The following is a 12,026-nucleotide window of genomic DNA, read 5'->3' on the forward strand; positions in this document are numbered from 1 at the left end:
TTCTTTTCTCCACACCTTTATCTTTTATTTGTTGTGTTTTGTGTTTCTTGAGCTTTGCATTTTCTTCACTTTATTTCTTCTTTTCTGGAGAGGGCTGGTATTCTCCTACTGGCCACTACTCCATCACGTGACTCCTCTCAACGTGGTGCTGCCTTGACACCTGTTGCTGACTAGACGCCAGAAACCTGGGGAAAGTGATGCCGCCTATGAACTAGCCCTCAACACTGGCAAAAGAATGCGATGTCAGTGCAGTTAATGTGCAACAACACCACAATGCCTTGAAGCTGATGCTTTTGTCAACGGAATTGTCTCCAGTTACATCCGCCAAAGGCTGCTGGAGATGGAGTCTTTAACCTATGACCAGGTAGTCACTCTAGCCAAAACAATGAGAAGTGCTATGCGGTCCAGTAAAATGCTAGAAACCGAAAGGGAAATATCCTGAAGTGCTGGAAACCTGATGGTAAGAAAAGGCCGAACGCCTGGCAAATGCTACTACTGTGATAATAGATAGCACCCCAGACAGAAGTGCCTGGATCGATTTGCTACCTGCAGCTATTGTGGGAAACTTGGCCACTTCGCTAAAGTCCGTAAGGTAAAAAGTACTCCCACTGATAAGAAGAAGAGAAGTGCCAAGAAAATTCATCCTGGAGCTGCAGGAATGGAAGACAACTGTGAAAAGGAGGAATCTTCAGATGAGCAGGCTGATTCGGCTTCAAGTGACGGCGAGGTGAGATCAACACAAAGTTCCCCTGTGACGGCTCAATTGAAAGTAAAGCTTGGGGGTTGTTACGGACTGGAACAGTCGTCTATGAAGGGGGAGGTGAAAGGTGAGACTCTCGATTGCCTAATAGACTCGGGGAGTAATGACAGCTACATCCACGAGAAAGCCGCCAAAGCCTTAAATTTGCGGAGATATCTAACGAACTGAAAGATATCAATGGCTTGTCGTGAACTTACAAAAACTGTACGGGACAAGTGTAAAGTTACTTTAAACTTGCAGGGACATTGCCTTGCTGAGGTTTGGCTTTTTGTAATGCCTGAGCTCTGTGCTCCTGTGTTACTGGGGTTGGATATTCAATCTCAGATGAAAAGTATAGTGTTAAATTTTGATGGGCCACTACCTACACTTACCATTCCCTTCACAAGTTACTGCGGTCTGTCCATATTAAAGATCAAAGCTCCCTCCATTTTCAGTAATTTATCCCGAGTGTCGGCCCATCCCTACTAAGAGCTGTTCTTACAGCAAGGAGGATCGTGAATTTATCAAAGCTGAGACCCAGAGATCGCTTAAAGAGGGAGTGATTGAACCCAGTAAGAATCCGTGGTGAGCCCAGGTGATAGTTGTGAAAAATCACACCAAGAAGCGACTGGCTATTGACAACAGCCAGACAATCAACCATTACACTAACCTAGATGGCTACCCCCTGCCACGCAACAATGAGATGATTAATCAGGTAGCGCAATACAAAGTGTACTCCACTATCGACCTCAAAGCAGCTTACCACCAAATCCCCATTAAAAAAAGGGAATAACCCTACATGGCATTTGAGGATGATGGCGGGTTATACCAGTTTAAAAGGGTACCTTTTGGAGTCACTTATGGTGTGTCAGTGTTTCAGAGGGAAATGGATAAGATCGTTAGAACATATGAGTTACAGGGTACGATTCCCTAACTGGACAATGTTACTATCTGTGGGAAAACACAGACTGAGCACAACAGCAACTTAAAGACATTTTTAGCAACAGCTAAAGAACTTAACCTTTCATTTAACAAGGGCAAATGAAAGCACACCCTCTGTTTGACACTAAATCTTTTCCTCTCTCTTCAATGGCCTTGAAGGCTTTCGAGAGAATTAAAGCTGATATTGCCAAAGCTGCACTCTTGTCTATTGACGAGAATGTTCCATTCCAAGAGGAAACTGATGCCTCAGATTGTGCTTTGGCGGGAACCCTTAATCAAAAGGAAAGACCGATGGCATTCTTCTCCCAGACATTACGCGGACCTGAACTAAAACATCCTGCCGTAGAAAAAGAAGCCCAGGTTATCATTGAAGCTGTTCACTACTGGAGACACTTTCTAGCCGGTAGAAAATTTACCTTGGTCACTGATCAGAAATCTGTAGCCTACATGTTCAGTACTAAACACAAAAGTAAAATCAAAAACTATAAGATGGCACGCTGGTGAATTGAACTCTCATCTTAAAATTATGAGACCCAGTACAGAGCTGGCAAGTTAAATGATCCATCTGATGCATTGTCACAATCTGCTGCTGGTGCTCAGCTTGAGGGGCTAAAAGAGATCCATAGGAGACTGTGGCACCCAGGGTTCATGATATTCTTCCACTACATTAGGGCTTATAACCTTCCTTACTCCCTGGAAGAAGTCAGAAAACTAACAAAAAGCTGTCCTGTTTGCGCAGAATGCAAATCACAGTACTTCAAAGCTCCAGAGGCCACTCTCATCAAGACAACCCAACCTTTAGGTTTTAAAGGGCCGTTTCTTTCCAACAACAAAAATGTATATTTCCTTATTGTAATCAACGAATACTCAAGGTTTACCTTTGCGATACCCTGCCCCGACGTCTCGTCAGCGTCTGTCATTAAGGCACTTGATAGAATTTTCAGTATTTTTGGTTTTCAATTGCATTCGTACAGATAGAGGCTCAGCATTCATGAGCGCTGAGCTGCGCCAAGCCCTGCTACGAAAGAGGATTGCCACCAGCCGTACCACGAACTACAACCCACAGGACAATGGGCAGGTCGAAAGGGCTAATGCTACAGTCTGGAAGACTATTAATTTTACGTTAAAGACACATGGTTACCCTGTTACCCAATGGCAGGAGGTACTGTCTGAGGTGTTACATTTTATTCGATCTTTATTGTGTACTTCTACAAATCAAACACCTCATGAACATATGTTTGCCTTTCCTTGGAAATCAGGAACTGTGATAGACTGGGCAGCCTGTTTATCTGAGCCTAGAACTGTGCTGCAGAAGAGCCACGTTCGGGTGCGTAAAACAGACCCTCTAGTCCAACCAGTTCAGCTACTGCATACTAACCCCAACTATGCTCATGTTAAATTCCCAGATGGGAGCCCTGACACTGTACCCCCTAAGAGATCTGGCCCTGCCTGATTCACCCCTTCCTCACACCCCTACTCAGAGTGAGCCTGAGAGATTGGACTCCCTCCCCCAGCCTGTGACCCCTAGTAAGCTTTCAGATGGCCATGCAGGGGCTCCACTGCCTCACGCTGGCGATTCTGGAGTGCATCAGAAGAACGACTTTCCCACACTACAGACCCAGAGCCTGTATCAACACTGTCAGTTCCCAAGGTTGCAAAGCCGACAAAGTCTGCATCTGTTCCAATTAGAAAATCAACTAGATTTCATAAATAACCTGAGAAGCAACAGTATTTATAAAAGATCTCATTATATTTTGATTGCTTTGCTAGATACTGGCGTGTTTTGACTGTCAGAGAATTATCAATGCCAAATATGGCATCCATGTATTGCTTGCTTAAGTTTTACCTAGCAGCTGTCCTTTTAATTTTAACCCTTCTTCTGCCGGGGGGAGACTGGTGAATCTCTGCTGAGCTGCTCTGCCCGTCTCCCCTCTGGCGAGCCTTGCTGAACTAACATTGGCTGTGCATTATCTCTACCGTTTAGGACACTCCCCTTGGGTATAACTGTGTCTGCACCCATTGTCTTTCATTATTGTACCATAAGTTTCTGCCAATAAAAGCCATGACTATTGTTTGACCGTATCGTCTTCTTCTACTTCATCAACTGGCACTACACAGCAGTCGCTGGAAGGTGTTCCAACATATGGAATTTCCATATGTTTTAAATTAGATTTTTACGGCTGACTAAGGTTTCAAAAAGTCCTGAAAATCAAGAGATTTGCGGATCATAAATGATGAGTTCGAAGTATATTTCATTGAAAGTGTTGAGGATGAAATTATTACTGTTGTAGCAAAAGAATAATCATCTGAAGACTCTGATGTCAACTCCATGTTAACAGATTTAATTACAATGGAGGATTCACATCTTTTTATATCTGTGGCTTGGTTTTCCTCTGTTGTTTAGGTGCTGATAAGGGTTATCAGGTCCATAAATGTGAGAACACTGTGAACCACTTCTCTCTTCTCACTTTCACCACTGCTTTTATCTAAAAGACAAATGGGAGAAATTAAGACAATGTTTTGAAGCCACTGATGATGCCATGGTTAAATTCTATCATGCTGAGTGTAAGGCCAGCAGCCAAGCAATGGCACTGCTAAACCTGGCATCTGGTTGTCCTTCTCTTCCTCACCAATAGCTCTGTCAGAAAGTAATGAGGAAAATAAGGTCAAGTACCAATGATTAAGGGGCAGCAAGATAAACTGTGGGTTGTAGCTCGAGCAAGAGAGAAATGAGGAGGTCCAAAGTAGAATGTAGAAGAAGGTAATATGAGGGAGAGGATGGGAAAAAGGTGGACAAGGGTCATGTAAGCAGACTGAGTGTGACTGGAGAAGCAAGGGAGAATGAAAAGAGTAAGGAAGAGATGAGGCAAAGTTGAAAGAGAAAGAGACAGAGAAGGACAGTGACTGAGGTGGAGTGAGAGGATGAGGGAGAGAATAGAAATGATGGGGATGAATGCATCAGCCTTCTAATCACTTTGGCTTACCATAGGGCCTTCTCTTTGATTTCAAAGCACAATCGAAGTCTTACAGTTTTTTTTTCCTGAATTTTAAGGCTTTTTTTTTAATGCTCTAACTGTTCCCGGTTCTGAAGAACAATCGTCATCACATTGTTTTTCTCTCTCCACCAAGACTGTCTACCTTACTGAATGTTATCTATATTTTCTGTTCTTGTGTCTTTTGCCTCTGTGGAACTACATATCCTCATGTGACCCATGATGGTAAAGATTATGTGGATACAAGGCAAGGGGACCATTACGATAAATGCCCATTTGATTGGTACCAAAAGATAAATATCTAGAAAATGGATTATGGGTTTCTCAAAAATCAACCAAATTAGGGGAAAATGATTGGAGGAAATATATTAAAATATATCTATGAAGTTTGGAAATTGTTAGATGAAGATAGAAATTATTTTGTTTCCATCTCAATGCCCAAAAAAGTACATCTTTTGATCAAGAAGGTTTAATATTTCAACCAGAGGTAACTTCCTAATAGGGGTTTCTCTAGTTTTAATCTTACCTTATAAAACATTCTTACCTTTCTAGCTTGGGAATGAAGTCTTTAAAGCTGTGATCTTGTATATAATTAAATTTAGATAAATTTAATTTCGAGATACAGCACAGTAACTAGCCCTTCTGGCCCATGAGAGCCTGTTCTGCCTATAAATACACCCATGTGACCAATTAATCTGCTAACCCTGTGCACTTTGGAATGTGGAAGGAAACCAGACCACCCAGGGGAAACTGATACAGAAACAGGGAGAATGTACAAACTCCTGACAGACAGCTCTGGATTTGAACCTGAGTCAAAAGTGGGGGATATTCAAACCAGAGGCCATGGTTTGAGATTGCAGGGGGAAATTTCTTCACGCAAAGGGTGGTTGGGATGTGGAATAACCTTCCGGCGGAGATGGTTGAAGCAAGGACGTTATTTACATTGAAGGAAAGACTGGATAATTACATGGAGGGGAGAGGATTGGAGGGGTATGGACCAGGTGCTGGTCAGTGGGACTAGGAGGGTGGGGATTTGTTCCAGCATGGACTAGTAGGGCCAAACTGGCCTGTTCTGTGCTGTATATGGTTATATATATATGCACTGATGCTGTAATAATGTTCTGCTAACGACTATACTAACTGAGCCATTAATTCAAATCCAACTCAGCAAGCTAAACATCTGCAATGCTCTTTCTGCAGTATCACTACACTGAAAAGCCTTCTTCCTAAATACTTGCAGTATATTTTGATAAATATTTATGAATGTATACATGCTATAAAGCAGACATGCAATTTAATTTCAAAAGCAAAAACCTACAGGTTCTGGAAACTTGAAATAAAATTATCTTGGAAATTCTCCTCAGTTCAGGATTATTGTCCAGTCCATATGAAAGGACATTGAGCTGAAACGTTAATCTCAGGCTCAGTATATCCAGCATTTTCTGCTACTAATACAGTGGAATCTATTTGACTTTTACTCCTCTGAGATAAGTTGGTGTACTAACATGCAATTATTACACTTTATTTATGCATCTTCAATTTATAGCTTCATTTTATAGCATGGTTGGCTTAGCAGTTAGTGCAATGCCTTTACAGTGCCAGCGATCAGGACTAGTGTTCGAACCCTGCGCTCTCTGTCAGGAGTTTGTACATTCTCCCTGTGTCAACCTGGGTTTTCCCCAGGGGCTCTGGTTTCCTCCTACCATTCAAAATATACCAGGTGTAAATTGGGCAGCATGGAATCGAGGGCTGAAATGGACCGTTACTGTACTGTAATTTTAAATTTAAAAATTAATTGGGACAATTGGAAGTAAATAAGCTTTAAATTCTGCAGAAACCCAGATGCTCCACTGAATTAACATCACTGCAGAATTTCAAGAACAGAATTAAATTATGGCCCTACAATTTATCCACTGGAGTGGATTTGAGAGACCTTAAGCTTTCAATTAGGTAGTTTTAAAATGTTTTCTGCAGTTGCATTTACAAACAAGACAATGAAACCAAACATGACTTACCGTGAACTTGTTCAAGAACAATTAGCACAAAGTGATTAAGTGCCAAAGCCTGAGAGACTTTTCCAAGGGTGTCATTTAAACTTATCTATAAGAAAGAGAAACAAGTTGATAAAAGGACTGTGAATTCAATATATGTATATATATATATCTATCTATATCTATATCTATCTATATCTATATCTATCTATATCTATATATCTATATCTATCTAGATCTATATCTATATATATATCTATATATCTATATCGATATAGATATTGACATAGATATTGACATAGATACATATGTGTGAGTGTGTGTATATATATATATATATATATATATATATACACATCAAAATGTATATTAACAAATTCCTGTAAACAACCTATGAAAGAAACAAAAAAACCCAAAATGTATATAAAACAAAAATGATTCTACTAATCTAACCCTTCCCTTGAGAAGTTATGATTAAACATATATGTTCCATTACTGTGTGAAAGAAAGGACCACCAAACCATAAAATGGGATCCAATAATCTTATATATTCTGAAAATAATTAAGAAAAGTTCTTTACATTAGTAGAACAGATCATTTTTTCGAGAGTCAAGCATGCCATCACATCAATAACCATTGAGCATCCTTTCATCTGATCAGTATCGCTCTTTTGGCACTACATGAGATTGTAGCCCGGACAAATTTAAATCAGCTGATTTACTTATTCCAAACAGAGCAAAGAAAGAATCAAATCAAATTGGAACTTTATAAAAATGCTAAATCTTCAATTTTAAAATCATTACAAATAAAATATTTCAACGTACTTTGCAGCTAATTTTCTATTTATAGAAATTCTTACAGATTGAGCCATTATATTTACCCAATGAGTAAAATTGAAATGGACAGGGAATACTCATCATGTTTCTCCTGTTGGTAAATGGAAGCACCATACATGATTAATTTAGCTGGAAATTTAGTACATGGATTTGGAAGAAAAGGGAAATTCTGGAGGGAAGATGATTCCCTTCGCTACAATGTACTGGAAAAGTTCCCATCTTGATAAAATGCCTAACCCTAACCCTGAAAGCATGGGCTGACAAAAGGTGGCAGTTTACAGTGACACAGAACCTCCAGGAAGGGAGACTGAGTGAACACAAGAGGGATGATTATCCTGCTGCATGCACATTGACACCCTAACCCTAATGTGTGTTTAACTGCACCCAAAAATTAAATTCAAATAGCCTGAGAAATAAAAAGCAAAATAAAAATAATCAAATTATATTATCAGTATCTGCTTTCTTAGACATTTTATCATTTTTTGTTACGTGGTCATATTACTTCATCACATTGTAACATAATGGAGCCTTATATGTGAGGCAAATTATGGAGCAGGTTCACCAGGCCACTTCAGTAGAAGCTCTCTCTTATGTTTTAAATTTTAAATGTAGGCCTGTGTCACCCAATTAACCTAAAACCTGGCATGTTTTGGGATTGTGGGAGGAAACTGGAACACTTGGAGGGGACCCACACAGACACGGGGAGAACGTACAATCTTCTTAGAGGCAGTGCAGGTTTCAATCCCCTGTCGCTGGTGCACTAACCGCTAAACTAACCGTGCCGCTCTTAATGTTCTGATGTTATATCATGGATAAAATGAAGAGTACAACTGCAGAGAAAGAAATATAATAAGATTTCTAAAATATTTTAAAAGGAAGGAAGGTAAGAGGTAGCAAAATCTCCAGTCATTGATCTATCCCCAAACCCTGGTTATATGCTCCACCTGGTGGCATAATGATAAAAATGATTTAAAAGTACAAATGTAAAATAATAGTACATAAATGGAATGCTGCATTAACATTTATAGCATGTAGGTACTGGATCTTCATCACAATGTCCCAGACAACCCAGCAACTTTAGAGAAAACACTTAGTCCTCTCCTCTTTCTGTGTGTAAATCTAATTTATCAAACCTCCTCCACCATTATTTGGGGCCTCAAACAGCCCTTCCTAGTGAAGCAAAACTTCATTTGTGAATCTGCAGGGGTCATCTACTGCATCTGATGTTCTTATTGAGGCTTCCTCTACAGCGGCGAGACTGGATTCAGACTGGGAGGTAATTTTGTTGAGCGACTTTGCTCTGTCAGCCTAATAACCACTTCCTCCCAGTGGCCAACCATTTTAATTCCACACATTATTCACACAAAGGCATGTACATTTGTGGTCTCATGTACTTCCAAACTGAGGCCACCCATAAATTGGAGGTACAGAATCAGAATTTATCGTCATGAACATGTCACAAAATTTGTTGTTTCGCGGCAGCATCACAGTGCAAACATTTATATGAACCTCGTGACAAAATAAATAAAAAGAGTACAAGAAAAAGTAAAAGGAAGGCACTCTCTGTGGTTAATTTTTCATTCAGAAATCTGATGGCGGAGGGGAAGAAGCTGTCCTTGTGTTGCTGAGCACTCATCTTCAGGCTCCTGTACCTTTTTCCTGATGGTGGCAGAGTGATGAAGGCATGGCCTGGGTGGTGGAGATGCTTGAGGATAGAAGCTGCTTTCTTAAGACAAAGCCTCTTGTAGATGTCCCTGATGGAGTGAAGACAGGTGCCCTTGATTTCACAGGTTGAGTTAACAACCCCCGGAGATTTTCTTGTCCTGAGCGTTAGCACATCCAATCAGACAATGATGCAATGAGCCAGAGTGCTCTCCAGTGTACACCTGCAGAAGTTTTGAAGAGCCTTCAGTCGCATACCAAATCTCCTCAAACTCTACACAAAGTATAGGCACTGGTGAGGATTCTTTGTGATTGCATCAATATGGAGACTCCAGGACAGATCCTCAGAGATGTTGACACCTTGGAATTTGAAGATCTTAACACTCTCCACTGCTGAGCTCTCTGACAACTGGTTCGTGTTCTCCTGACTTCCTCCTGAAGTCCACAATCATCTCCTTGGTTTTGCTAATGTTGAGTGCAAGGTTGTGGGTCTGACATCATTCAACTAGCTGATTATCTCCCTCCTGCATGCTTCCTCATTGAGGTTTGTGATTCTGCTGGCAACTGTGGTGTCATCAGCAAATGTGCGGATAGCATTGGAATTATGCTTAGCCACACAGTTATGAGTAGAGCTGTGGGCTAAGCATGTATCCTTGAGTTGCACCTGTGTTGATCATCAATGAGGAAGAGACATTGTTTCCAATTCATACAGTCTGCGGTCTTCCAATGGGGAAGTCAAAGATCTAGATGCAGAGGCCCAGGGCTTGCTTGTTGCCAGCACTAATATTACCTATGGGCACTCTCCAACCAGATGATATTAACAGCAACTTCTCCAACTTCCTTTAAACCCCACTACCTGAGTCTGTCTGTCTCTCTCTCTCTTCCCCATTCCTCTTCTTCCTTCCCATTCCCTTTCTTATCTTCCCTTACCACCTCAGCTTTTTTTTCTTATCTACCTTCACACCCATATCTACCTATGACCTCTTGCCTTTTGACCTGTGCTCTCCCTCTGCCTATTCTTCCCTCCTCTCCTTCTCCCCACTCTCGCCAGCTTTTTATTTTGGTGCCTGTCTGCTTTTTGCTCAAACATTGACAAGGGACTCACATCCTAAATATTGGTTACCCTTTACTTTCTATAGATGCTGCATGACCTGTTGAGTTTCTCCAGAACCTTTGTGTATTGCTTAAAAATGCTCAGATAGAAAGGAATCTCATGTTACCAAAATAACCTTAATGCACATAAATTAAGAGAACATCTTGTGTCGATTTGACTCATTTAATCTTTCAATAAAGAGTTATTTGCAATGAAGAGAATTAACTTTAACTCTGTCTAACTCTTTAATCTGCACTGGACTTTACAGATGTCAGAATTTTAAAGTTCAAATTATTGCAAAATATAACCTGTAGGATATAAATCTTAATTTCCTCTCTTAACCTAATCAATCGTCAGTCAATCATCATGGAAGTAAAAGTTATTGCAAGGTATACAGGTTTCATAAATATAATTTAAGCCAAGCTTACAAAATAACATGGAGTATATATAAGGAAAATGCCCTACCTTTTTGAACCGGTTATAAATGATTTTAGTCACAGGATCAGAGAGTTGCAGCTTCCCATCATTAATTGATGACTCCATGTTTCCTAGTGTGACTACACCCTGTATCACACTGCATAAAAATTAAAAGTACTAATTATTTGGTTACATGCCAAAATGCCATTGTCGTCTGTTTGCGTGCTTTTTTTCCTGCACGAATCTAACTTTGCACTTCTGAAAAGTTTGGAAGAAATGAGATTTAAAAATGTGTCTCCCTTGTTCTGTGGATGAATTGGGAACCTGGATCTGGCAAGACATTAAGTAATCAAAGTTTATCCATTCGAAGTTCCTGAAGTCTCACCAATTGGGTTTGTTGTAGAGTCATGGAGTTTTATAAACATTACAGGATGGAGGAATTCAATACTGAAGACCTATCACTGTTTTTTGTCCCCACTCTGGATCTTTCACATCCTTCCTAATCTGTGCTGGGTAAGAGTTCCAATCCTCTAGTTACCACCTTTTCAGTGTTTTGTAAAGGTTGAATTGTAAAAGTTGAACGTGAGCTCTGTGTTCGTGAACGGTTTCTTCTATTAATTTGAGTGACTTGATTGCGAAGGAATGCTGATAGGTTTAGTGAGTTGGCAAGATGATAACAGATGGAATATTATGAGAGAAAATGTAAAGTTATCCATTTTGGAATGTTGAATGAGAAAACAAATAATTATTTAAATTGAATGAGACATCAAGATGTTTGGTACCAAGTAATCAAGAGGAATCAGTTGGGTCCTGATACATGAAATATGCAGTCACTAGGATGGCGGTGGAATACTGAACAGATCGCTGGAAGGACAACTGTGATGTCAAAAGGCTGAAGAAATGTTTCAGTCAGAGACCCTACATCAAGAATGAGAGGTAAGAGGAATGCCTGCCATTATATAGTAGTACAAGTGGAGCAGTATCATCTACTCCATATCAAGTTTCACTTCCCACTTACCAGTCTCTTTCCCACTCCGCATCCCCAACTTTGTATGGCTATACACACAAATATATTTCCTCTTCCCTTTCAGTCCTGATGCAGTGTCTCAACAGAAATCTTGGACTTACAACATTTGCTTCCATGGATGCTGTTTGACCCAAGTCCTTCCAGCATTCTGATCTTTGCTTCAGAGTACAGCATCTGCAATCTCTCCTCTCTTCATAAGAGAAAAAATTGATCTTTCTACAAAGGATATAGACATTTAGAGGCAACTTTATGCAAACTGCACCTGGAGTTCTGTGCACAGGTTTGAACTCCCGTTTTAAGAAAGAATTGTGGAGGAGATCCATTAG

At 40.3% G+C, this 12,026-nt stretch overlaps 1 protein-coding gene across 4 annotated transcripts in view; it reads right to left on the minus strand.

Moving 5' to 3' along the window:
• Positions 1-4,002: 4,002 nt before the first annotated feature.
• LOC138741054 (cystathionine beta-synthase-like protein) overlaps positions 4,003-12,026 on the minus strand; it is a 66,205-nt gene continuing 58,181 nt past the window's right edge. For 3 of the 4 annotated variants that reach the window (XM_069894533.1, XM_069894535.1, XM_069894536.1), the window contains 3 exons: positions 10,722-10,830; positions 6,690-6,774; positions 4,003-4,167 (listed from right to left, as the gene is read on the minus strand). In XM_069894533.1, the coding sequence (XP_069750634.1) occupies positions 4,082-4,167; positions 6,690-6,774; positions 10,722-10,830 (280 nt within the window). In that variant the 3' untranslated portion in view covers positions 4,003-4,081. Of the gene's footprint in view, positions 4,168-6,689; positions 6,775-7,473; positions 9,388-10,721; positions 10,831-12,026 lie in introns of those variants that run through there. The other variant, XM_069894534.1, reaches the window with a different exon arrangement.

The sequence above is a fragment of the Narcine bancroftii genome, chromosome 8 (assembly GCF_036971445.1).
Source record: "Narcine bancroftii isolate sNarBan1 chromosome 8, sNarBan1.hap1, whole genome shotgun sequence".
Lineage (NCBI taxonomy): Eukaryota > Metazoa > Chordata > Chondrichthyes > Torpediniformes > Narcinidae > Narcine > Narcine bancroftii.